Genomic DNA, 27,343 nt, shown 5'->3' with positions numbered 1-27,343 from the left:
GTCCTCGGGTGTGGATGCTTTACCCCAGAGTTTGGTGTCATGAATGAATTTGGCCAGCCCACTTCTGACACCAATGTCTACATCGTTAATGAAGATGTTAAATAGTATAGGCCCTAGGACAAAGCCTTGAGGGACCCCACTGGTCACAGTGCACCACAACGATTGATTTCCGTCAACTACCACCCTCTGGGTCCTACCGCAGAGCCAATTCTCCAGCCAACGGATCGTGGTGAGGCCGAGGCCGCGGTTAGCCAGTTTTGCTAAGAGGTGATCATGGGATACCAGATTGTAGACTTTTTTAAAGTTAAGATACGTGACATCAATCTCTTTCCCCTTGTCCAGGTGATAGGTCACCTGGCTGTAAAAGGAAATGAGATTGGTCAAGCAGGACCTACCCACAACAAACCCATGATGGCTATCCCTCAGGATATTGCCATCATCCAGTCTGTTAGGAATGGCTTCTTTGTTAATCTTTTCTAAGACCTTCCCTGGGATAGAGGTCAGGCTGATGGGCCTGTAGTTTGCCAGATCCACTTTCCTCTCTTTCTTGAAGATAGGTACCACACTGGTTTTCCTCCAGTTTTTAGGTACTTCACCGGAGCTCCAGGAGTTCTCGAAGATCCATGCTAGGGGCTGAGCTATGATGCTCACCAGCTCCTTGAGTACCCTGGAGTGTAAACTGACAGGACCGGCTGACTTGAAGGTATCCAGTCTCTCAAGGTGTTCCTTCACAAGGTCAGCATTGGTGGAGGGTAAGGAATCACCCTCACTTGGGCCTCCCTGTCCCGTAATGGGTAGGGGTGTCCCATGGGACTGGTGAAAAATTGATGCAAAGTATCCATTTAGCAAGTTTACTTTTTCCTTGGCGTTGGTTGTCAGTTGTCCCATTTAGTTTAGCAGGGGTTCAGTGTTGCCCTTGCTTTTCCTCCTGCTCCCCACATATCTAAAGAAGGACTTTTTATTGTCCTTGATGTTTGTAGCTAGTTGGATTTCTGTTGCAGCCTTGGCTTTCCTGGTTTGCTCCCTGCAGGTCCAGACCAGTGCAGAGTTTCATAGTTTGTAAGGGTTGGAAGGGACCTGAGCAGATCATCAAGTCTGACCCCCTGCCATGGCAGGAAAGTGTACTGGGGTCAAATGAACCCAGCAAGGTGTTTGTCTAGCCTTGTCTTAAAGACCCCCAAGTAGGAGCCAGCACCACTTCTCTTGGAAGTTGGTTCCAGATCCTAGCTGCCCTGACAGTGAAGTAGTGCCTCCTGGTGTCTGATCTGAATTTACCCTTTGCCAGCTTGTGATCGTTATTTCTAGTCACTCCTGGTAGTGCTCAGGGGAACAGAGACTCCCCCCAATGCCTGCTGGTCCCCCCCCCGACTAGTTTGTAACAGGCCACTAGATCCCCCCTCAGCCTTCCCTTATGGAGGCTGAATAGGTTCAGGTCCCTGAGCCTCTCCTTGTAGGACCTGTCCTGCTGCCCCCTGATCATGCAAGTGGCCCTCCTCTGGACCCTTTCCATGTTGTCCACATCCCTCTTGAAGTGCAGTGCCCAGAACTGGATGCAGTACTCCAACTGCGGCCTGACCAGTGCCTCATAGAGGGGGAGGATCACCTCTTTGGACCTGCTCGAGATGCATCTGTGGATGCATGACAAGGTACAGTTGGCCTTCCTGACTGCCTCCCCACACTGCTGGCCCATGTTTATCTTGGCATCAGTGATGACTCCAAGATCCTTTTCTGCCTCTGCACTGACAAGAAGGGAGTTCCCCAGCCTGTAGGTATGTTGCTGGTTCTTCCTCCCCAGGTGCATCACCTTGCGCTTGTCAGTGTTGAATCCCATCCTATACTCATCCACCCACCCCTGTAACCTGTCAGAGTATTTCTCCTTGGAGGTGGATCCAATCTTCCATCCTTTATAGGTCTTTCTTTTTAGACGCAGGAGGTCCGCTAGTTCCCTGGAGAGCAAAGGGTGCTGTGCCCTTTTGCTGCCTTTCCTCCAAGACGGAATAGACTTTCCTGGCATATACAGGATTGCTCCCTCGAGGAACAATCACTCATCCTGAACTCCCCTCCCCTTTGGGTCATGGTCCCTTAGGGCCGCACTGACAAGCCTCCTTAGCTTATCAAACTCAGCTTTCCTGAAGTCAAGGACTTCTGTACTGCTGACTGACTTGTCAGCTTTACGGCAGATGGTGAAGGTGATCAGCTTGTGGTCACTGTCACCCAGCTTCCCTTTGATCATTAGGTCACTGATTAGGTCGTCCCCCATTGCCAGTACCAGGTCGAGCAGTGCTTTACCTTTCGTCGGCCCGCAGACTTCCTGTGTCAGAGCTCGTCCATGCACGAGAGAGCTTTACGACCGCTCGGATTTGGCCGAGCAGTCTTCCCACGAGATGTCTGGGTAGTTGAAGTCTCCCATGACAACCATGCACTGGGAGCATGCAGCCTCAGCCAATTCCCTGGCAAACTCCTAGTCAAGCTCTTGATCCTGGGTAGGAAGTCTGTAGCAGACTCCCACCATCGTGTCCCCTGTGCCATGTTCCCCATGGATTTTAATCCAGAGGGTGTCCAGTCATCCATCCTGGGCACCAGTGTCGGCTTTAGCTAGTATGTAAATAAATATCAACTTCCCCAAACTGCCCTTCAGTTTGTGTGTCATGCATTGTCTAGGTTTGAGTGTGTTTTGGCTGGGGTGAGCATGAAAGTGTGGTTAAGCCTACAGGAATTTAAACAAAATCTAATTTAGAATTGAAACATGGATTGATGGGATGTCTAACAGCTTGCTGGTGAGTGTAATTAAGAGAACATGATCCAGTTTAAGGAATTGGACTGTATGTAATTGATTCATTTACTAACACCCACTGCTCTGACAGTAGGATATGAGTACACTCCCCTTAACTTCATGGAGATTTAATTGTATCCTGTGGCAGGCTAAATGGGCCTCCTATGTGTTTAGTACTATTATTAGTAATGTTAAGTGTCTCACTCCTTATTTTAAAAATAAGTTAATTTTTAGGTTGAATGTACTAGTATTGTTGAGTTTATCCTCTGCCTGAATAGCTTTTTGGTGTATGTATGGTATATGCTATGTCCCCAGTTCTACAAATGAATTGTATGAGTGGACCTCCATCTCTGGCTGCACTCCAGGATGGTCAGTAAGGGTCAGCACAAGCTCAAGAGTCCAGATGGGCAAATTGTGTTGCAGGAGTAGGCTTGTATGAACATATATGTACCAAGGCAAATAGAGAGGAGTAATAGGTCTGTATGCTTTGAAATGCTATGTTCTTCAGTGACTAGCTCAAACTTCTCCAATTATTTGCTTATTTTTTTCTGATATATGTTTTTTTTTACAATTTGACATGGGGCGAGGAAATCCAAAATTAACCCCCATTAAACCACTCCTACATTGTAACATGACTAACCAGCACAGAACAAGTACTGAGTAGAAGACGTATGGTTGTTTTTTCCAGTGTGGATATCGAAGCAACTTTTACTTCTGAAGATGCTTAAAAATCTACTCCACTTAAAGCATTATCTGCTTACAAGAATTCGTCTCAAAAGCAGACCTGTATTTAGTTCTGATGTTTAGGCAGAAATTGCTAAATATTACTTTCTCTTACTTACATGAACAGAAATAATGCTTTTAAAGAAATTGTTTAGCCTTATTGTGAATATGTGTGTACCTAAGGTATGCAAAGTAACTAGTAATTTTAAGCAGAGACTTACTAATGAAAAAAACAGTCATTTTGACAGCTTTGTCAGCGTCTGAGAATGGAATCATTCATAGTGATGAGTTCTAGTCAGAGTATGAGAATAGTAGTTCACTGGCTGTTTTGATACTTGAAAATTGGTTTGATTTTTGAATGAGATTAAACCAGATTCTTAGACTGTCCTCCAAAATGAAGATTCTGTGGATCTAATTTTAAAAACACAGCTAGCTGTGAAACCTGTCTATATCAGGCAAGTTTCAAACGTTGCCTGTATTCCATCAGAAAGATTTATCAAAGCTTGTATACCCAGTGAAATATTTTGCTTTCAATGAACTGGCACTTTCCAATAGGAAAACGTTGGAAAGTTTTTGACAGGCTCTACTTAGTCATTGTCTAATGCTTTGGTACAGTGAGAAAACAATTAAAAGTTATTAGGGAACTTATTTACATTTAAATAGAAGAAAAGTACTTGAGGATGGAGGCTGTTTTTAAAGCAAAACTACAAATAGACTAGAAGCTTGTCTGAACTGAACTTTGATTAACTAGTGATTTTAAACAAATAACTTTGAATACTTTTTCTGCCTCAAATGTTTGCATCCATAATTGCTTCTTCTTACTTTATAAGCAACTTTATATTGATTGACATGAGGTTAGTGGCCTGGAATAAAAAGCTTGGGAGCGGGACACTATTAATAAAAACAGTGATGCTCATTGTTAATAGAATAGCATGCAGAGGTTCAGCAGGATCTGGCCCTCCTTACATTAGGCTCTATACACATAAGAAAGGGTTCCTTTATGGAATGGAGTAAAATACTGAACTTACTTTTGCAGGATGAGAACAAATTAAATTTGAAGGTATAAATGTCACTACATACTGTTTTTCCCCATTTGGAGCTTGTCTATTTTTGGTGTGTATTCTGTCCTCCTTTTTTACTTCTGAAGATAGAAGATTTGCACTGTGTGGGTCAGGACAAAAAGGGAATGGGATGGGACAGTGTTCTGGTTTCATTGAATGGTTCTGTCCTTTACCACTTCTTTTTGGCCTCTCTCCTCACAGATGTACCATGGATGAAAAGGAAGTTACCTACTTTTTCACAGGATAATTCTCATCCTGTCTCTTCCTAGATGAGAAATCTATAGATAAGATATACAAACATTATCCCTGTGTTTTTGAAGTTGGGTCCTATGCTTTACATTGAGCTCCCTACTTCCTGAATCGGTGTGTTGGGAAAAGTTAGCAGAACTCCCAGAAGCTTAAAACACTACTTCAAGTTGTGAGAGAGAGAGAGAGAGTTTTATTCTGCCCACGAAGGATGAGGGCCCCTAAGAATTGACATGGAAAATGTCCCCTCCAGAACTTCTTAAATGCATACATTGAGGGAGACCAGTGTCTGTGCATGAAAACTGAAGATATCCTGTTCCTCATGTGGGATTTTTTCCCTCATGGTTAATTAAACTATTAGAAAAGTATTAAAATAAATGAGAAGGATGATTTGCAACACACTTGGTTTTTATTTTTACAGGTACTGTCAGATATAGAAGAAGATGTTGGGGAATTAAATAAAGAGAACATGTGGGAACTCTCCTGTGAAACCGTGCGAGAGCAACTGACCAACAGCATTAGAAAACAGTGGAGAATGCTGAAAAATCATGTTGAAAAATTGGATAACCAAGGTGTGAGGGTCATTGTAAATCTGTGTTTAATATAATCCTTTATGCTTCTGGCAAATGTATTTTCAAAGCATCTAGTTGTTGCCCAGTTTGATGTGACAAAACTGCAGCTAGAAAGAAGATAAATGAACACAGAAATTATGGTACAGAACATTGCCTGAAATGCTCTGCATCTGCAGTACTATATGTTCAGTTGCAGAAGGATTGGGAGACACTTGTAAAACAAAACTACTATTCTTGGAGACTGCGGGGACATTTCTATCCCATTTTTGGGAAATAAATTGTTGAAAGAAGATTTTTTTTTTTTTCTAATTTGTTTTCAGCAGAAAGATAATCTGGGTTAAAAATATACTTTTTTGCAGTCTTTCAGCCCAGCTGTGTCACTTCTCTGCTGAATCCAGGACTGTTGCCAAGAAACAAGCCCCAACTATTCATACCTGCTACACTCATACAAGCCCAGCAGTTGGGTAGTGTAGATGGTTTTGAGGGTTTCTGAGCATATGCCCAAGCTCTGCTGTCAGGTTTTGGCAAGACAGAGTCTGAATACTGTTGTGGAGGGTGATGAGGACCCATCAAAACTATCTGTGCTGCCTAATTATTAGTCTTGCATTTGTATGGAAAAGCAGTGAGTGGGCAGAATCCTTCTTGTCATCAGTCTTGGATTTCACTAAGAATGCGGTATGGGCACAGCCTTCGAGTTGTAGAAATATACCTTGAAACAATTGAGTATGCAAAGCTTCTAAAATACTTCCAGAGTTTGGGGTTGGCATTTTCATAGTTCTCTGTCTCTTGGTGGCATGGTGCTGGCTCATTATTTCCAGCTGCTAAAAATACATGAAATTCTTTCCTAGTATTAGTTTTCCGTGTAAGCAAATGCTTTGGCTACCATGAGGATTTTTAGCAATCATGAATGGAATGGAAGGTCAGCCATGCAACTGCGAATAGGATGGCAGATGGTTCAATGAGAAAAAAATGGCTTTATTAAAGTGTCTATGTTGTGAAAAAGTTTAAGAACCTTAGCTCTGAAGAATACATATTAGTAATTTTGGCGAAGATGTTAAACTGGGTGATTAACAGCCCTAAGTAGCAAAAATTGCAGTTTGTATATACAGTATTTTTTCTGTGGTCACTTTTTTTAGTTGTGCAAGTGAACACGGATGAACTTGGGTCACATTGAAACTGAGAGGAATTCTGCCACTGACTGACTTGATTGGAATCTATATTTTCCTGTAGTACAGTCACCTACATACAAAGTTGCTGTTTTTGTTTATGTGCTAAAGTTAAACACGGCATGTAACAGTACAAAATACTCTATAACAGTAAGGCAGAACTTGTTGAAAATAGAAAATCTTTCTTTAACCCATACTTTCCTGGGCCAAAAAAATGTACATGAAGTAAAAACTGTTATATTGTATGTATTTAGCATTTTCCCTTTGTAAAACTCATGGGATATACAAGGCCTTTTCTTTTTCCATTACAAGTAGACCTGCATTATAATTATCCCTACTTTGTATAACTGAATCCATTCTTTTAAAATTCTAAAGAGCTGTGACTAGTATTTCAGTTAAAAAGAGTTTCCATTTTTCTTATTCCATTTACATGATTGTAGAAGCTAGATGATTTTCTGATTCAGTGTTGGGACATTAGATTCTTTGAATTATGATCTGGGTCCATTTAATGCCATGAGACAAAAAGGCCCCCTTTTTATAAATTAAAATGCTGCTTTTGCTTTGATAATACTTTAAGCTTTGAATCTCACAATTTTTTTCTTACTTTTGAGATGGTTCAGTTAAGCATGATGGCAGAAATGCTTAATGTTTCAGTGAATACGGTGATATTTTAATTCTTCTACTTGCTTGTTTCCAATAATGTTTTTTGAGGGGGGAGTTGGGTAGCTTTTTTTTTTTTGGCATGATTCTTCCACCCTTAAATAATTTAATATATGCTTACTACACAGGAGGCAGTTCTATTGATATTTTGGGTCAAAATCCACACATTTATTTATTTATTTATTTATTTTACATTTGCCTGACTTATGGCCTTTTACTATATCTGCAGCATGAACCTCTAGGGAATCTTGCAACTTGTTTTAATATAGCTAAAATGCCTGCTACCCTAAATTATGATTATACTAGCATGTTCTAGTAAGTATATCAGAGCTCTGATATACTCTGAAGTTGATATGGCTGGTGCCATAGAAACTTGGCCACAAACAGATGTTCACTTCTACTGGTAGAAGTCTTTGAGGGAGGGGGAGCGTACAGGCTTTCAGCCTGTGGCCACCCCCTTCTCCCCTGTTTTCTGCATCTTCCCAAAACTGGGTTGATCCCATTCTGAGGTAGGTATGGGAACCAGTGCCTGCTCCACTCTGTCTGGTCCCTGCGGGGAGTGGAGCAGTGGGTAAAAGACTCCCCTCATCTTCTGTAGATAGGAGTTTGGATAATGAACAGGGGCACTCTGGTTTCTGGAAGAGAACAGAGCGAGCACTGGGGCAAAGCCCCTAGCCCTTTCCCCGTACAAGGCAATGCTTGCATGGGGGAAGGTGCAGGAAGAAACGGCAGCTGCTCTCCTCCCCTCCCAGACCACATGGGAGGGTAGGGGAGTAGATCTGTGAGACCAATCTCCCTAACCCTTTTCCTAAGCCAGTTTGGGAAAGAGCTGGGGGCAGATGGCAGCTGCTCCTCCCTGCCATCACAGTCTCCGGGAGCAGGCAGAAGCGATTGCCTCCTCGCAGCTTCTCCATACAGAAGTTGGGTTGGAAAAGTATGGGGTTCTTTTGTGTCACGCTAGGTTGGAGATGCCCAGGCGTGGCTGGGCCGGTGGAGTAGGCACCGACAAGGATGCGGCTTGAGTTATACCAAACTTTTTATTTCTACTTAACAAAATGCACAAAATACTTTGCTACTACTGCTTCCCATGCTAATCTCAACAACTTACATATATGAACAATTAAAACAATTACAAACAGTCAACAACGGGGAATTGTGTCCGTTGGGTCACGAGGTTCAGGCCGAGGCCTCTTGCTTTCAAAACTATGTGTGGTCTTGGTGCGGCTGGCCAGGGCCCTAGTCTCAGACCTGGTCAATGGCTTATAGATTTCAAGAGGGTATTTAACACTTAGGCTTGCATGCTTACTGCAAAGGCAAACAGGAGCAGCTTCATGGCTGGGGAATGCTAGTCACTTCGCAGAGGCCTCGAAAACCCACCCAAGAGGGCGCTCAGGGAGGGGCAGCCCTGGCAGGTGATCAGTCCATGGGCCCTTTGACACTTGAAGTTTCGTTCCGAACTTCCCCCATCAGGGCTTTTCCCATGACTACTTTTGTACTGTTAGGCTGTAGCGTTTTATCTCCAGTGACCAATCAGTCGTCTTTTCCCTCAGCAATTTGTTTCTGGTGACCAATTGTGCGCCATATCAAAACTTGGGGCTGCAGCTTTTTATTTCGACTCACGCCAGCTGTTATTACCTTGCTTTTGTTTGTCAGGCAGTTTTGAGGCGGGTGATCTTCTGCTACGTGAGGGTAACAGACGCCACTCATCCAGAGACCTTTGCGTCGAGGCCTAGCACACTGCCGATTTATAACATGACCCGGCCATTCATCCGAGTGTGCCCGTGACATTTTGCTGCAGCTCCACTCTTCCTGGGAGGACTTAAGCCACAGGAAAATGTGCAAACATTCATTCTTCCAGGAGAAACTCTCCCAGAGTTGTGGTCAGGCTATTTTTTTCCCAGAACTGCCACTTTTATTACATGAGAAGAAAGATGGAATGTCTGTACATGGACTTCAGCAGTCCTATACTATTTTCATGCAAATACTGAACCTTCTTTGGGGAGACTAGATTAGCAGCACAAGGGAGTCCATTTTTGCTCTTGGCAATAAAGGCCACTATTGAAGTGTAAAGCTCTTCTAAATACCTAGCATAAAAGTTTGTCTTGAAACAAAAATAACAGTTCAATAGCATGTTTATCTATGTGCTCCCCAAGGGTGACATCTAGATGCGAAGTGTAGGTAGGTAACCCAAAAGTTATGAGTTTAATAAAGAAACCGTTACATCTTGTATTTGTAACTACGTTTGGTTTTCTTCTTAATCCTGTTCCTGTTTTGTTTTATCCAAGTGTTTGGTTCTCTTAATATTTAAATTTTAGTTTTGTTCATTACTGTTTTCTCTAAGTTATCTTTAAATTGCTTACTAATATTATGATTTCAAATATTATCTCTGTTTATTTTGGATAGTTTAAACCAGCTTGTACATGTCTGTTTAATAGGATTGTCTACAAAACGCATGACTTTATTTTCAGGAGTCTACTTTTTGCTTCAGAGAATGTAAAGGGGCAATTTGATACTTTCCATATAGTTAAAAAACCTACCAAATTTTATTTTGGGCTGGGCTGTTGTTTAGAGGTGTAAGCTTGTATCTGTCTCTGCTTGAACTCCAGAATTCCCTTTTATCCAAGTTGTATTATTTCCAGGTGCTCAAGTGAGGCAATTGCATTTTTAAATGCCCCTTTTGTATGCATTTTGTAAATGGGTGTGTGTATGTGTGTGCATCTTAAATTGCAATCTTATTGAAATATGGTATCAGTAATTGGGTTTTTTGTTGTATGTTTTTTAGTGTCACGTGTGCATTCAGGTGCTCTTACTGACAAAGATGTAATCTCAAGAGAGGACCATGAATTGGAAACTGAGAAGTTAGAGTTAGAAATTCAGCACTGCAAAGAAATGATTAAAACTCAGCAACAGCTCTTGCAGGTAGGAGTCTTTTAGCTGTACTTTCTCATTTTTATTTTCCTCTGTATGAATTCAAGTCTGACTTTATGGATCTTTCTAACCACTTTTGACTCCTCTTCCTTTCATTGGGATATTCCTTTTTTTATAAATTTAGATGGCGATGAGGGTGATGGGTAAGATTACTGCCTGAGAACAGTCCTTTTTGTGGAACTATGCAATGTGAAAGGCAGTAGCAATGCACAGGGGGTGCACAGGAGTGCACTTGCACCCCCTGAGAACGTTGGTGCACCCCCTGTCAGCCAGCCTTCCTGGGCAGGCAGGAGCGCTGGTTCCCCCACAAGAGCACCAGCTGGAGAGTGCTCCAAGAGAAGCGGTCCGCCTGCGACGGATCCCGCGGACCTGGAAGTGCCCTAGCCTTACTGTCCAGTCAGGAGGCACCAGTCACCCATGGTGAAAGGAGAACTTAAAGAAGGCAAATAAAGAAGTTTAGTGCTCTGTTGGGTGAGCAACCCTCACTTACCTTCCACAATGTTCTGAATAGGGTACTAACATTTTTTCAGTGTTTATGAACTGAGAACATCTGTGAGTGAACAACCCTGTTTTATATTGGTTGAAATAAACTTTTGTTAGTTTCTAAATCCTGAATTTGTGGAAATATTGCAAAGTCTGAATGGTGATTTCTAAAAATATTTGCTTCTTGCTCCTTATTTCTGCAGCAGCAGCTTATGTCTCCATGTGATGACGATACCACTGTGTTACTACAGGACTGTTATTTGTTGGAAGAAAGGGAACGTCTCCAGGAAGAATGGAAACTATTTAGAGAACAAAAAAAGAACTTTGAGAAAGAGCGAAGAAGTTTTACAGAAGCTGCAATTAGACTAGGACTTGAGGTATTCAGAAGAGAGGGCTCTTAATAGGATATTTAAGGCTGACGATTAGTAAGTCTTGTAAGCCATTTAATCTAGATAGTGTTGGAAATACACATTGTGTGTGTGGTGTTACAAGTTTGCTGTTTGTCTTTCTATAGAAAGGTCTCTTTCTCTTTTGCTTTTTTCTTGTAATACATGCAAGGACACTCTGATAGATTAATTTTTTGCCTGTTTGAGATTACAGTAGAACTCCAGCTCTTTGGTAGAGTTAGGTTCTGAACTCCACTGCAGATGAGCGTTTGCAAGCTAATTGGGAGCTATATAGCCACAGTAAAGACCTGCTGAGGACTGTGAAGGTATGTCAGCTGTTTTCTGCAGCTTTTGTTTTAAATAGCATTGCTTCTCCAGTTGTGACTGTGACAGTGCTGCAGCTTATCAGAGAAGTAAGTACCCTTCGAAGTAAAAGCTGCAACAAACAGCTGAGCTGTTCATTCTTGCTTTGGCACTTGCGAAGTATCCCAAAAAATCTGGGTTCTGCTGTATTATGTTTTGCAAATAGACTTTGGAAAACACAGTTGCTTGAACTGGGATTATTACTTTGTACATGTCTTCTATAAGCATAGACCCAGGTTTTGAAAAATCAGGGTGTCTTGTGATAATAAGGTCGCATATTTGGGTACCTAGATAGTGGCAGTAGTAGCCTAAAATTAGACAGTCACTTTTTTTGTCCTGGGATCAACAGTGGCCCCAAAGCAGTTTTGACACTGCTGAGGGCTGCAGGACACAACTTTTGGGATGCTCAAGCCTGAGAGTTTATGATCTATGTAGAGCACTACAGCTCACATTTGCTAAATGACTTTTTAGAATAAATAAAAAGTGAAAAATGAAGAAAACTAATACAAAATAATAAATGAACATGGAGCATTTATACACATGACAGAACTCTGTTCCAGTGTGTGCTAATTAGCACACATCAGAGCAGACTTGGTTAATTGTGATAATTAGCGTGCTCTAGCCGCCTCTACATCACATGTATTCAGCATCCCTGCATTTCAAAATGGCGGTGGGGGGGTTTAACTAAAGCTTGTTGTATAAGTCTTAGTTAAAGTGTTCCCACTGCCATTTTGAAGCATGGGATGCTGAATACATGTGACCCTCCCCCCCCCAACTCCTTTCATTCTGGAGCAGGTGTATAGATGCCCATCAGTAGCACTGATTCACATTTTATGACTATTTCAGTCCAGAAAAATGTTCTCTAAACTTTCACTTTACTTTGAAAAATATTTTTTTAAAATAATCTGTGCATATTTTTCAGTAAGATGAATTACAGGTTCAGTACTGATTTGACCAGAATTAACTAAGTTCTAAAGTCAAGATTGAAGTACAGGGGTGTTTTAGAAATTAATAGTGAAAGGGCTGCCTGTGCTGTATGTCTGCAGCAAAGTGGGAAATTATACAGTGCTGGGGAACTCTGGCAGCATTGTTGAATGCACCTATTGTTTATAACGTAGGGAAGTGATGTAGTCCAGTAAATGATCATTGTACAACATAATGGTCTTACTCCTAAATTGCCTGTAGTTTCTGAAATACCATTGTATAACTGTAATCCTCTGTGCATCAATTTGTTTCTATTTCTTCTTTTTATACTTTGGCAGTATCTATACTGTGGTTTTTCAAAAAATTGTAGCATCTCTTGTGCTTGGAGTTCAGTTTTCTGTTCCTCCAGTGTGCCTAGGAGGAAGAATTTTGGATAGTGGGAAAATTTATTTTTGTATCCTTTTTCCTCCCATTGTACTTCTGGTTTATCTGCCACTTTCAGAGGTAGTGTAGCTCTCTCTGTATCACAGCCACCTGGATCTTTGTAGGCTGTGCATATCTTCAGCATCACTTCTCTTCTCCTTAAGGAAGAAATCCTTCCTGTTCTTCCTTCATTCTAGATTTGGGCGGGAGTAGTCACAAGTACTTTCTGATTCTTATTTCCCGTTCCAGAAGGCATTTTGGATTGAGGGATGAGCAGTAGTCCTTCTGGGCAGGTCCATGGAAAGTGAGTGTACCATATAGCTGGTAGTGTCATACCTGCTCAAGTCCAGGAGGCAGTGGAAAGAGGTCATGTACCACTAAATGAGACAATAGTAGAGCAAAGATACATTTTAAATTATTTTTTTTAGGCAGGTCTTTGTGAAACAAACCACCCTTGAAAATAACCTGTGTCAGACAATGCCAGCTGTAGTTCTGTGTTAAGTAGCCTGCTCCCCTTGTATACGAATGAATTGCCCTTCATGGTTGTAGATGCAAAGTATATTAATCAGTATAAACAAAGTATACTGCCTGTACAAAATATATTGGTATTCCTTTTTTAGAGGCAGGCCTTTGAAGAAGATAGAGGAACATGGCTGAAGCAGCAGTTTCTAAGCATGACTTGTGATTCCAAGTACTCGGAAAATGTGAAAACTCAAAGTGCTACCTCAGGAAGCAAGTATTTAATTCAGTCTTCTAAATAGTTCTTTTACTGTGTCCTCTCTTAGCTGGAGGATACATACAAAAAAAATTTGTAAAAATACTTTATTTCTCATACAAATAAAGTTTGTCTATGTGGAAGGTAGGACAAGTGAATGCACGTATCTTGCTTGCATGTCAACTTTTTGAGAAGGGACCTGGTGAAAATCATATACATGCCAAGAGAGTTCTTTGGAAGTAATGAGCATAACAAACTGCTGAATTAAATAAGTCTCTGTGAATGCTAATAAGAAAGGAAAGTAAGATGACATACAGAGATCGAAAAAGCAAGAAATAAGGGTTGAAAATAAGAACATCATCCTGGAAAAATTGGCTATTATGTATTAGAGAGATGATACAAAATATACAGTTTATTCAGTGGAACATCCCTGTTGGAAAACGGTAGTAGTGAAAGAGATCTTCTTGTGGATGATGAAAAAAGGATTTTTTCTCTGTTACTTATAATTTTATTGCAGGATAATATCCAAAGTTATTTGGGATGAATATGACTTCCTTTGGAAAGGTATTGGAAATATTTATGGTGAAAGGGATGTTTTTCTAAAATATATTCTAGAATAAATATGTTTCATATTGCACAGTAGTTAGAAAAATATTAATTGTATTTCTATTCCTTCCCCCTCTTAGGAGCATGGGGTTAACTTTTTGACTTCTGAATTTGTATGTATAATGTTGGTGTGCATTCAAATACAAGTTGGGGAACTCTCTTCTCATCAGTGCAGATACAGAAAAGGATCTTGGAGTCATTATTGATGCCAAAATGAATATGGGCCAACAGCGTGGGGACGCAGTCAGGAAGGCCAACCATACCTTGTCATGCATCTACAGATGCATCTCAAGCAGGTCCAAGGGGGTGATCCTCCCCCTCTATGTGACACTGGTCAGGCCACAGCTGGAGTACTGCATCCAGTTCTGGGGACTGCACTTCAAGAGGGATGTGGACAACTTGGAGAGCATCCAGAGGAGGGCCATTCACATGATCAGGGGACAGCAGGGCAGGCCCTACGAGGAGAGGCTATGAGACCTGAACCTGTTCAGCCTCCACAAGGGAAGGCTATGGGGGGATCTAGTCAGCTGTTATGAACTAGTCGTAGGGGACCAGCAGGCATTGGGAGAGTCCCTGTTCCCCAGAGCACTACCAGGAGTGACAAGAAGTAATGGTCACAAGCAGGCAGAGGGTAGATTCAGATTAGACATCAGGAGGCAGTACTTCATTGTCAGGGCGGCTAGTATCTGGAACCAACTTCCAAGAGAAGTGGTGCTTGCTCCTACCCTGGGGGTGTTTAAGAGGAGGCTGGATGTACATCTTGCTGGGATCGTTTGACCCCAGTATTGTTTCCTGCCATGGCAGGGGGTCGGACTTGATGATCTCTTTAGGTCCCTTCTGACCCTACCAACTATGAAACGAGATGTAACAGCTTCTTTCCCTCTATACACACACACGCACGCACGCACGCTAATGGATCCTTGCGTGCACACACACATGTCGTTAATGGATCCTTGCGCGTGCACACACACACACGTCGTTAATGGATCCTTGTCATAGGAGCCAGCAGTTAAAAATAAATGCAAAACAGCTATCATGTGAAGTTCATAGATTCACAGATGCTAGGGTCGGAAGGGACCTCAGCAGATTGAGTCTGACCTCCTGCCTAGGCAGGAAAGAGTACTGGGGTCAAATGGCCCCAGACAGATGCCTATCTAGGCTTCTCTTAAAGACCCCCAAGATGGGGAGAGCACCTGCCTTGGAAGACCATTCCAAATTTTGGCAACCCTTACCTTGAAGTGTATACACTTAAGTTAACATTCTTTACCCACAAAATGTCTTGCCTCTCTTACTTTAGCTCCTTGCATCTTATTTCTATCAACAACATCCTTGGTTCTTCTGCGGGCTTCCTGAGCATGATGTTGTCCTTTTTGTAACTGGAAAAAAAAAAGGAAATTTAGGGTGGAATTAAGTTTGTCTGGATACTGGTTATTAAGAGTTTTTTTAACAATCTGGGTGTGTGCCTTGTATTATAAAGACTTCTTTTAGTTTGGTTGTGACTTCTGAATGGTTTAATGTTTGATACAGTGTGTGTGTGGTTTTGTTTAATGTTGTATTTTCTCTTCAGTTGTACTCTAAACCTACCTGTAGCTCTAAGAGTGGCTGGGGGGGGGGGCGGGGGGTGTGAGTAAGAGAGAGAGAGAGAAACTAGATTTTATATTTTTTGTCATGTGAAGGAGTATCACTTCTGCATGATGCCATTTGGGTACTTTCTTCATTAAAGGTTTCTTAGAATAGTGTTTTTAAATTGTATTTTTTCCTTACAGATTTATGTTAAACTCTGAAACTACAACTCGTATAAATCCTACAAAATACTACATAATTCTACTTGCCTAATTTTTTGCTGTATGGTATAAAATCTAAAAATGAAAAGGAATTAAGCCAGATCATACCAGCCCCCTCCCCCCCCAGTCAATTTGGGTCTCCCCAGTGATTTCAGTAAGAGTTAGGATAGCTCATATAAGTGTTAAGGTTAATAAATTACATTATTTTATGACCTTGGGCAAGTTCCTGAGCTCCAATGTTGACTTCAGTGATTTTGCATGCCGTAAGACATAATGAAGAGCTCTTAATGTATCAACTGAAAAATACACTGTAGGAACCTGATCCAGAAAACACCCACTTATACGTATGAGTAACTTTAAAATATGAGAAGTTTTATTGATTTTAATGTGACTACTTGTCTGAGAAAAATTACTCATACTTATAAGGTTTTTCCTGTTTTTTCTCAGTGTTTAAAGGTGTTTATAAAACCAAATTTCAGCATAACTTTAATACTATCCAGTTATCGTTAATGAATCTATTTATATTCCTATTTCATTAAAGACCATGAAACCTTGCAGAATTTATCACTTTAGATACTTTAACTACATTGGTCCTTTTAACAACTGTTTTATATTCTTGATTCTTTACAGGTTCTGATCAAGACAATCATTTAATGAACACCAGGTCTCAACAAAAGAAACCTCGCTCCCTGTCTAGTGTACCAACCTCAGCAGAACTTTGCCAGACAATTCAGTATACTCCTTATAGCAGGTATCTGAAAACATAGTGCCTATCATTACATTTTAGTTTGAAACCATGGACCTGGAGTAACAGGGACTATAGAGAAAGTGATTTTTAGATTGGAGAAGGCCTGAACTAAGCGTTTTGATGGGTAACAATTTTGTTTCATATTGTATCCCATTGGCTTTATTATATTGTTCTTTGTCTTATTGTAAGCTGCTCTGAGCCTCTGTTGGTAAGGGCAGCATATAAAGCTAATACATAAAACAAATAATCTGTTAAGTATAATTATTAAACAAATCTTTAAAGCACTGTCCCATTATTTTTTTATTTATATATATAAAGAGTGTACTAGTTACACTGAAACTTTTCTCTTTCCAGCAGTCCGTGTGCTGTATCAAATAAAACCACTGAAGAGAGCAAGCCAAATCAGTGGGAGGAAATCTACAAAGAAGAAACTGAGTAATGCTTCAAGATGTAGATCACAAGAAGATTATAGCTGATACTCTGCTGCATATAAACTCGCACATAGAAAATAAACTGCCTTAGACTTCCTAGGGTTGTCTGTTATTCTGCTATCTTTTGTTAACAAGATGTGCCCATACATTTTCTTTCTAAGGTGAAACTGTGTTGTGCGTTTGGTCCTCTTTTCAAAGAGTTGAGATGGTTGGGTGCGGGGGGTGGATGTGGGAAAGTGAGGTGACTGGCTTTTTGCTTTGTTTTTGTAAAGACAGTTTCTTGCCCTTTATGAGTAATTTTGAAAGATTTTATTTTAAAGATATAAAAGCTTTGGATATTTTTCTAGCAACAGAACTCTGATTCTGTGAATGAAGGAATGTATGAATTTTCTGGTTGTAATGGAATACTGGAACCGTAGCGTTTCCTTTCATCACAGGCAGAGGTAGCACTTTTAGGAATTGTTTAATTATGGTAAACATTCATTTTTGTCTCAACTGTAACCATCATATTTTTTTTGCCTCAACTTGAATGTACAGTAGATTTTTAACAAAACAGGTTCTATATTTATTAAGTCATGTGATTTGAAATTACCTCTTTGATATCTTTCAGATGACTAAAGTGCAAGATCTTTATATGTTTGTAAATATACAATATAAGTGATTATGCTAAGATGCCACAAAATGAAACGTGTATCCATAATCGTAGTATTTTACATGCCAATTTAAACTGTTTTATAGTGATATTCTGTTTACAGATGTATAGGGACTGTCACTGTTTCAGTTGAGAATCAAATTCTTTGAAACATTTGGGAAATAAATGTGCAAAGCATATCCTAACAAATATAGCTCCATGTTTTTTGTGGATTTAATATTTATATTAACCAGTTGTAGAATAATGATTGTTTATGTCAACAAATACGTGTGTATTTTTCTTTGGAATGGACTCCAACTTAAGGAAATCTAGTTTGCTCATAACCATATGCAGTGGCCATACAGACCATCCCCTGCCTTTTCTTGCAAAGTCCTGCTTCATATATATCAAAAATAAAACCCTTATGACCTCATAATTTTTGTAAATGTAAGTCTTCCTTTTAGTTGTTCTTACCCTCCAAATTCAGGCATGCTGCCATGTCTTTGGAGAGATCCTTAGAACTTTACTTCTGTAAGACTAAGGGAAAGAAATGAGCTCAAGACATACCCCAAGAAGTCACTATGCAGAAGCTGACATTGCATTATATTACATTAATACTCTCAGGCAATAAAGGATATATTTCATTAAAGTTCTCAATAAATGAGTAAAACAGAACGTACTAGTTCATTTGTATACATATGGAATTGTTGCTCTCTCTAATCTAATTAGTTGGTTATTCAAGATCTGTAGTATATGCCTGAGGTAATACCAGGATGCCACTAGATGCTGCTATTGCTTTGAAGTGATTAAGCAGTGTTAAATAGAAACTTAACTATTTTTCTGGTAAAGAACTTAGTGGGACTCCTAAGCTACACAATTTCACTGGTGCTTTTTAGATCATTATTATTTTTCAAGGATAAAATAAGCTTGTTAATTAATAAAAATCCCTTGTTTCTTGAAAAATAGCACCAAGGAGCTGCAATAAACTGAAAATTCTGCAGACCCTATCGAGTGCAGTTGTAAGGCAAATCTTAGGTGAAGCCACAAATTTGTAAATGTAGTGTTAATTTATTTGTTATACCTCTATGGAAGGGCTAGGTGTGTTCAACCCACATATGTGGTTAGGTCTCATAGTGGCTGGTAAGCCAATTTTTTTTGAGATCTGCCCATACATAGAATGCCTGGCAACTGTAAAACTACGGTCTTACAGTACCTGGGTTAGTGTGTGTGTGTGGTGGCTGGAGAGTTTCTAAGTAATGTAAATACTGATATCTAATGATGGTGATACGGATATTTTAAGTGACCTGATAAAGCTTATAACTATGGTAAGTTTTTATTAGAATATCCTATATAACTACATTGGCCTAGTTTAATCGAAGAGCAAACAGAATAGCCGCAACACAGACCTACAGAAGAGCACAGGCAAGCTTCTAACTTTGAGGATCCAGTTTCCCAACAAACTACAAGCCTCTCCAAAACTTTTAAATCTGTAGATAAAAAAACCACTACATATTTTAAAAGTCCTTGGCTGAGACAAGGGGGGTTGACTTGTCAGAAGCTGTCTAAAGTGATGAGCTGACACAGAGAGATCTGTAGAGACTCTGAAATGGAGTTTTCCTGTATTCAGGAAAAAGGTAGGCCTGATGGAGCACTTTCCATTCTAAATAAGCAATAATTAGCTCCTTTAAAGCAACCTGGTTGCTGACCCACAGTCAACTTGAAGTAAGAGTGCCACATAGTCTTTAACCAGCACCTAGTAATACTAATGCTAGGTGACTTTGCACCTTAAATGCCGGGTAGTTAGCTGTGTTAGTCACAAGTCAGGGAGAAGGCAGGGCAGAGTGGTACTTTAGGGTGCTTAGAGACGTGGGATGTCTGCTCCGACACGCTGTGATTATAGCATGGAGCAGACTCTTATTAAATCTACTGGAGCATGCTAATTAGCGCAATTCAATAGCCTCAACATCTCATATTCAGCATCCCATGCTACAAATGGCAGCAGGGGCGCTTTAACTAAAGCTTTAGTTAAAGTGCTGCTGCTGCCATTTTGAAGTGCCGGACACTGAACACATGCTGTGGGTGCTTTAATTAGAGCACCTCCTAAGAGCTACTCTAATCAAAGTGCCTTTCCCTACTGGTGCATGTGTAAAAATGCCCTTAGAGACTACTTCAGAGGCTTAAGCTTTCTTGGGTAGCCAGCTACTTCTTTAGATGCTATGAATTCATATGATCTTAGGGCCCCTCTACATGTGCAGATAAAGGTGCTATGGGATCTCACATGTAATCCGTACAATTACAACTCCTGCCATGCCATCTGTAGCAGGAGGCACAATTGTGGGATCATGCCTTAGATCTCATCATGCCTTATTGTCAGTGAAGGGAGCCCTCAAGGCTGGAAGACCATAGCAGATGCAATCTCCTAGCCCCAGAGGCTCCACATACCTCCAGGGCTCGGAGATCACAGCCATACCCCAAGGCTGCTGGGACCCAGTTGGGTTAGGCACCAGGAGGTGCACTGCCAGCTTTGGGTCTCTGCATTTTCATGGTGCTGCTGGGACCCAGAGCTGATAGCTGCTGGGGTTGAGAGTCCCTTCAGCTGCAGGACTCCCAGCCCCAGCTGTGCATGGTGCTCCCCTGTGGCTGGGAGCCCCAGCAGTGAAGGGGATTCTCAGTCCCAGCAGCTGATGGTGTTTCCAGCTGTAGGGGAGACCCTGACACATGCAAACTGAAGCTCAGTAGGAACCAGCTATAAAGTTAGTACATACTTTTGAGATTTAACTTTATAGCTGGTTGGAGCTTTTTTATGGCATAATAAGTACTTTGCACATGTAGCTGGTTTCAAGATAGTTGCACAATTAACCAGTTAATGGCAAATTACCTGTAATGTGTAGAGGGGGCCTCTGTCTATTTTGGATTCAGTACTGAGGGTCACAAATGACTATCATCGAACAATGTAGCAATATTGCAAAAAATTAAAAGCTGTGCTAGGATTTTGATATCTAGAGCCCCGTCTGCTTTCTGTGAAGCAGGAGGAATAATGTAGTGTATCCATTAAACCACGATATAAATATGAATTGTATGTGCATGTTGCTAAATTCTGAATTGCCCAGAAGAGATCCAGCTCATTTCATGAACTTAAAGATTTCTTTAACTTCAGTAACTACTCAATTTCTCTGAATTGAAGAAACAGAAGCTTTGAGCTCTAAAAAGATGGGGTAAAGCAAAACCATCAATATGAAAAACACCCCAAGAGACTAATTGAAGCTTCAGGGCTGTGTCCAAAATAACAGCAGACGTTTGGTTGCTTGGGGACAACTAGCAGCAGCACACCTTGTGCTGCTACTATGTGTCCCCGGGGAAGGCCTGTGCCACGCGCCCTCCAGTGTGTGGCAGGCTACCCTGGGTGGAGGTGGGGAGGCTGAGGCCAGTAACTACTGGCCCCAACAGCCTTACCTGGAGTCCTGGGGGACAGGGAACTGCAGCCATGTGTCACTGTGTCACTCCTGCAGCTGGGAGCCTGGCCTGCAGCCGGAGTGCAGCCCCAGCCAGTCAGGCTCCAGTTCTGGGTGGCATATGCTGCCTCCACATGTGCCACCCCCCTTTTTGCTGTGTGGGTTTTTTTGCCCCAGGATCTCCAGGAACACCCACATGTGCAATGTGTGGCACCGCAGACATGTTTGCAGTTTCACGTACCACACTGCCCCACTCGTCTGGAAGCTGGCAAGCTGTCTAGACCATCTGCTCCTTGTTCCCAGCACCTTTTTTTGTTGCACAATTCCTGTCCACAGCCCAATTGAGTCCTAGGACCTCCTGGTCAATCTCTTCCTGGCTCTGGCCAAGCTGGCCATCTATAAGACCATGAAGGAACCTCTGGCTGGGGCAAACCCGGGCTGCCTTCCTGGCACTCCCCCTGCTCATGTTTCTGGGCAGAGTTTCGCTGCTTGGCATCCGAAGGCTCCCTCGACCCGTTCAGGGGCCAGTGGGTGCTGGCCAGTGTCACCTTCCAAATCTCTTGTTGTTAACCTGTGACCTCACTCCCATCTTTGTTTTCTTTTTTGTTATTCCAAGTATTTATTTGATGTGACCTCAGTGGCCTCCCTCCTTAAGGGAGTCTTATAGTTTTCTGTGATGGGCTAAGGCTTATGGCCCTTTGGCACAGCAAATGGTTTTGTGTTGCATGATGCCAATGTGTGGATGCTGAAAGAGACAGAGAGCTGAGTGTGACCAAGTTTTTTTCCACTTCCTCTCTCGCAGCCTCTAGCATTTTCTAGGAAATTCTGATTCAGAGGCTCCCTAGCTCCCATATTTGATTTACTGGAGGTAATAGTGAGTTAATTTTAGGGGAAAGAAGTTACTGTTACCTAGCTTGCAATTTGTACATTGAATTTCCTTTCTTAAGTGACAGATCACCATATCTTTTTAATAGGACTGTCAATTAATCACTGTTAACTTACACGATTAATCAAAAAACAAATTAATGCTTTAATGTTTTTAATTGCGTCAATCGCACACATTGTTTTGACCAGTGGAGTGGACCAGCTCCAGACCAGCCAGGACCCATGCGCACAGCCCCACCCCTGCCCTGCCCCGCACGTGCTTCAGACTCACCTGCCCATACTGAGCAGCAGTGGCAGCGGCTGGGTAGAAGCTGCTACTTGGCACAAGGGAAAAGCAGCCCCTCCCCCTCCTCCTCCCTGCTCCTGGGCCCTTCTTGCTGCAGCTGCCCAAAGCCTGCATCCAGGCTGCCCTGCAGCTCCTCTGCTGCCATCACCACCACCTCCAGGCCGCCTAGTGGCAGTGCAGAGGAGCAGCAGGGCAACCCAGGCATGGGCTCTGGGTGGCTACAGCAAGAAGCGCTGGGCAATGGTGATGGGGAGAGACCACTTTTCCTCTGCAGTGAGCAGCAGTTTCTGCCTGGACACTGCTGCTGCTCCGCATGGGCAGGTGAGTCTAGAGCAGGTGTGGGGCAGGCTGGGGTTGGGGCTGTTCACACTAGTTCCAGCTGGTCCGCTCTGGCCAGAGTAGTCCGGACTGGAGCATGTCCTGAGTAAGTCAGGACTGTTGGTGCTGCCAGGGAGGAACTGGGGGTGCACAGGCTCTGAGCTGTTGGGCGGGGGGGGGAGGTGCTGACCATTGTTTAACTGTGCAATTAAAATTATGATTAATTACAACTATTTTTTTAATCTCGCTTGCTTAATGATTTGTCAGCCTTACTTTTTAAAATTAACATACTGTCTCTTCTCCTCCCCCCTGCCATTTTAAAGTTAGGCCTTTCTAAAAGGAACGGTGGCCCTTATGTGTATATCTCTATAAAGCAATTTAATGTTTCCAATTGGGAAGAATGTGTAACAGCTTCTGCACACTCTCCATCTGCCTTAGTTAACGATAGACAAAAATAGCTGTGAATTATTCTTATGCTAGAAGGCATTTGGACCTTCTCCAAGCTATTATCAAAAAAATTCCATGTACACTTGAACTGATCCTGAGTAACTAATCTAATAAAACTCACTGATGATACCAATTTAAAAGGTTTTTATTGAAAGAAAAATAAAAAAGTAATTTATAGAATAATCGGAGTGCTCAACAAGGCTGCAGGTCTTTTTAAAGCTGTTAGCCTGTGTGCTTATTTGAATTCCAATCTGTCACTGCTGCTTGGGGTTTGACTGTTTAAAATTTCTAGCTAAAACATGGATTTTTATTGTGGTGTTTTGTTAGGAAACCGACAACTTCTGTGGCACCTGTTTCCTCCCCGCCCCTTTTACAAACTTGTCCTTAGGATCTATCAATCTATAAAAGACCACTCATGTCATCTAGTCTGAAAAGCTGTATGGCGCAGTCATCAGTTAGTGAAATTCTGTATTGATCCCAATGTTTCTGATAGAGCTGGAATGTATCTTTTTATATCTTTCAGAAGACTTGCAGTCTTGGCACACAGACTTCATTAGGAGATACTCCATTATTTGGTGTTTAACTGTCCTTAAAATTCTGTCCTTTCTTGTCCACATGCGTCTTGCTTCAGCCATTACCTATTGATTCTTCTCATGCCTATATCTACTTCCTTAAAGAGCCCACCATCAGGAATCTTCTTCTTGTGTAGGTATTCGTACAACTGAGCAAACGACTTTAACCTAGCTTTGATAAGCCAAATACACAGTTTGCTTAGTCTCTTGCTGTAAAGCAGGTTTTCCAGCCCTTTCACAGTAATGTAACTAAGGAGTTGGGGTAAGTGGGGAACCAAGTCTAGATACCAACTTAGAGGGCAGAGAGGATGCATGGGGGGGCATGTGCTCCACCAGATTTCTGTGCTGACAGTGGGGCACAGAGCATGGGACTGCAGTCTGGCCGGAGCCAGCACCAGCACCAGCAGATGTCAGTGGTGATGGCAAAAATTGTGCCCCTCCACCCCATTGTCAACATTTACATGTCATCTATGTTAGAGGGGGTACCAATACAGTCCCTTCCATTAGAAGTCTTTGCCAGGGAAGGTGCAGGGCAGACACCAGTCCCACAGGAGCCAAGCAGACACAAATCCCACACCCCACAGTGTATCTGGGGGACCAGGTGGAATGGTGTCACCCCCACAAGGAAGGATTTGCCATTGTAGGCACAGCCCTACATCCAAGAGTGTGAGGTGAGAATAGGGAAGGGGTCAGCAACCCATGGCACGCAAGGCCATTTTGCTCGGCATGCCACTGCCGACCTGGGCTCTAGGCAGCTGCTGCCAACCACAAAGCCTGGGCTACTCCCAGCAGGTGTCTGGTCAGCTACATGCCCTGCTGTGGTTGGCAGCAGCTACCCAGAACCTAGGTCGGCTGCAGTTGGGTTGGCTAAAAACATCTGCCCCAGGCTCTGGCATTAGCTCCATACCATGGATGCATGTGTGCCTTGGAGTGGACTTTGTCCAGTGGCCCAAGAGCCCAGCTCCATGTGCCCACACATCTGGTTCTGTGTGTTTGGCTGCCTCTGTCTGGTCCTGTGTGCGCACACATATGTCTGGTTCTGGATGTGTGTGCATGTGTCTGTTATGGGTGTGTTCTGGCTCTCTGTGTTTTTGCATGTGGTTCTCTGTGTGCATGTGCATGTGTCTGGTTCTCTGCTCTCCTTTCTCTCTCTCTCCTCTTTCTCTTATTTGTCTCTTTTTTTCTCTCTCTCATTGCAACATGCTCAACAAAAAAGGAAAGGCAACATTTATGATTATTAAATATACTAATACGCAGTGCGTCCTGCCATGTACACCCCTCCCCCACCCCAACTGCCCACCCTCATTTTGTTTTTATGGCATGCCAGCACTCCGGCACCTTCCAAGGTAGACATTGTGGTTTTTTTGGCACTCTGGCCAAAAAACATTGCTTACCCTAGAATAGGGCGTAAGGAAGCCCCAACCCCCTCTCTGGGAGCCTGTGCCACTGTCTGTTTCTCAACTGCAGCAGCCTGAGCCTATGCTGGTACAGGAGCAGCTGCAGCAGTAGCAGCTGCCTCCTGAGGCAGGTAAGACTCCCCCCAGGTCTCCATTAATCAACATAATTCCTACCCCCACCATGCCCCAGGGCCTGAAAGAGATTGTTACAACTTTGCCTTCAGCTGTTCTTGTAGCTCTTCTCTGAACCCTTTTCTGTTTATTAATAACATTTTTTAAACAAGAACATCAAAACTGGACATAGAATTCCAATAATGATGTCTATAATACTGTATGCAATAATTTTAACATTTTTGTACCTCTATTCAATATGTTTATGCAGCCAAGGATTGCATTTGCTCTTTTAGCCACTGCTGTCCACTTAAAATAATCACAGTTGAGTAAGGGATAACTATTTACATATTTCAATTAGATCCAAATTTTGATTTACAGTGGTCAAATTAAGTTTGCCGTGTGCCTATATTCAAGCTTTATTAGAGCAGTTACAAAAATAATTCAGTTGTCAGTGTTATGTTACAGCCTTCCAATATTGTAGTGAAAAATTTACCAGCCCAGCACAAAATCTACTCACCTCTTTTTTTTATCATGATGATTTTCATTTAAAATCGGATGGGGAGGCGGGGGGTGTACATGGCAAGACACACTGCATATTAGTATATTTAATAATCATAAATGTTGCCTTTGTTGTGTATTCCTTTTTTGTTGAGCATGTTGCAATGAAAGACAAAAGAAAAATGAGGGACAAGGAATATAAATGCTTTGACAAGGGATACAAATGATACCCTTTCTACATCCTGCAAGCCTCAGTAAGTTATTTTTCTTTATTTCCAGTGTCCATTTCTTTATCCCATTTTTCACTTTCAAGTCTATCCATTGCCTTCATCTCAATAATCCATTTAGATTATATTGCTTTATAACAATGTATTCTTGAGACCTAAATACCGATCCCTAATGTTAAGGATAAATGGGGCAATCTGAAGGTCTAAGAATTGTTATAGTCTCAATTTAGCTTGTTTATTAGGGAGCTAGAATATTATAGCTGATTTGCAGTTGCATATCTCCTCTTCTGCTAAAACTGTTTATAGTCCTTAATTACAGTATTCCCATTTAAATAGTATGTTTACTTGGAAATGTAATATTTACAGAATGCTTGTGAAACCTTTGTATGCTTCATTAGAATTTCCTGGTCATAGTGACCAGAGCTAAAAGGACATATTACACACGCTGCAACTTTGCCAAGAATAAAACACTGGTTTTCTGAATTAAAAAAAACAAGTTTTTTTGTGGGGATAAATGTGTGTACAGCTTGTGGGCAGTGTAGATTATTCGTCTGTAACAGAGTTGCCTCTTTTTGTGATTTTTATCGAGAGTGTGATAATATTTGATGTTCTTTTTACGCATCCTCCAGGTACTGCAATTGGGTTATTACCTGGGAATCTTATCTTTCCTTTAAAATAAAACTTTTTAGCTCTCAAAGATGATAAGAAAAGCCATGAATCCTAAAATCTCAAACATGTCAGAAGAACTTACTGTTTTTAACGGAATGATTTTTAAGCAACACTTAAAAGATTTCAGGGAACCTGACTCATGATTTTTATATGCCTAGGATTAGTATTACTGACACTATTGGCCTGATTTTTTTTCTATTTCTGGCCCAAGTGCTGAGGTTTTATGGTTCCCATTTCAAGCAGGTGCATTTGCTCCTCACAAATTGTGAAAATGAAGTCCCAGGGGCTTCCTAGTATGTGTGTGTGAGTGTATGTATAAATAACAGCATTTCATTAGCAGTGCTATAGTGTCACTTTCAAGTAATTAGTTTAATTTCAAATACTGGGGGGGTTGGTGCAAAAGTTCCTATTTTATGCTCAGATTGACAACGGTTTTTAGGAAATTCTGGTAAATTGACAATAACATTAAAAAAAAAAAGTACTGAGGCGGCAGTTATTACATTTTTGTTAACTGAGTCACTTAGGCAACATTTTGTGTCTAATGCCAGGTCAGAATAACCAGGGCAAAGTCATCCTAATCTGTGGTAGAACTAAATGCCAGGAAGCAACTACGAATACATCTGGCAAAATGAAGTAATGGATTGTATTTCTTTTAATTTGTTTTAATTGCCTTCAGGGAAAGTTAACAGCACGTTAAAATGTGTTATTTAAGAAAGTTACCATGATCCTTGCAAGCAATGTGCCAGCAATTACCTTTATTCAATACAAAAAATCAGTAAGGTTGCAAAAAGAAATGTGTTTGCATTAACTGATAAAAATTTGAAAATTCAGCAAAATACAGCCCAGCAGTAACCA

General features: G+C 41.6%; 1 protein-coding gene across 12 annotated transcripts in view; it reads left to right on the top strand.

Moving 5' to 3' along the window:
- SSX2IP (SSX family member 2 interacting protein) overlaps positions 1-18,034 on the top strand; it is a 41,689-nt gene extending 23,655 nt beyond the window's left edge. For 7 of the 12 annotated variants that reach the window (XM_090048672.1, XM_090048669.1, XM_090048671.1 and 4 more), the window contains 6 exons: positions 5,225-5,375; positions 9,984-10,120; positions 10,816-10,989; positions 13,329-13,440; positions 16,444-16,564; positions 16,916-18,034. In XM_090048672.1, the coding sequence (XP_089904798.1) occupies positions 5,225-5,375; positions 9,984-10,120; positions 10,816-10,989; positions 13,329-13,440; positions 16,444-16,564; positions 16,916-17,000 (780 nt within the window). In that variant the 3' untranslated portion in view covers positions 17,001-18,034. The remainder of the gene's footprint in view (positions 1-5,224; positions 5,376-9,983; positions 10,121-10,815; positions 10,990-13,328; positions 13,441-16,443; positions 16,565-16,915) is intronic. The other 5 variants (XM_090048679.1, XM_090048678.1, XM_090048675.1 and 2 more) reach the window with 1 other exon arrangement.
- The last annotated feature ends 9,309 nt before the right edge of the window (positions 18,035-27,343 follow it).

Source organism: Crocodylus siamensis, chromosome 5 (genome assembly GCF_052110815.1).
Source record: "Crocodylus siamensis isolate JL-2025a chromosome 5, ASM5211081v1, whole genome shotgun sequence".
NCBI lineage: Eukaryota > Metazoa > Chordata > Crocodylia > Crocodylidae > Crocodylus > Crocodylus siamensis.
The sequence above is the reverse complement of the archived record's forward strand: the minus strand, read 5'-3'. Positions and strand labels throughout refer to the sequence as shown.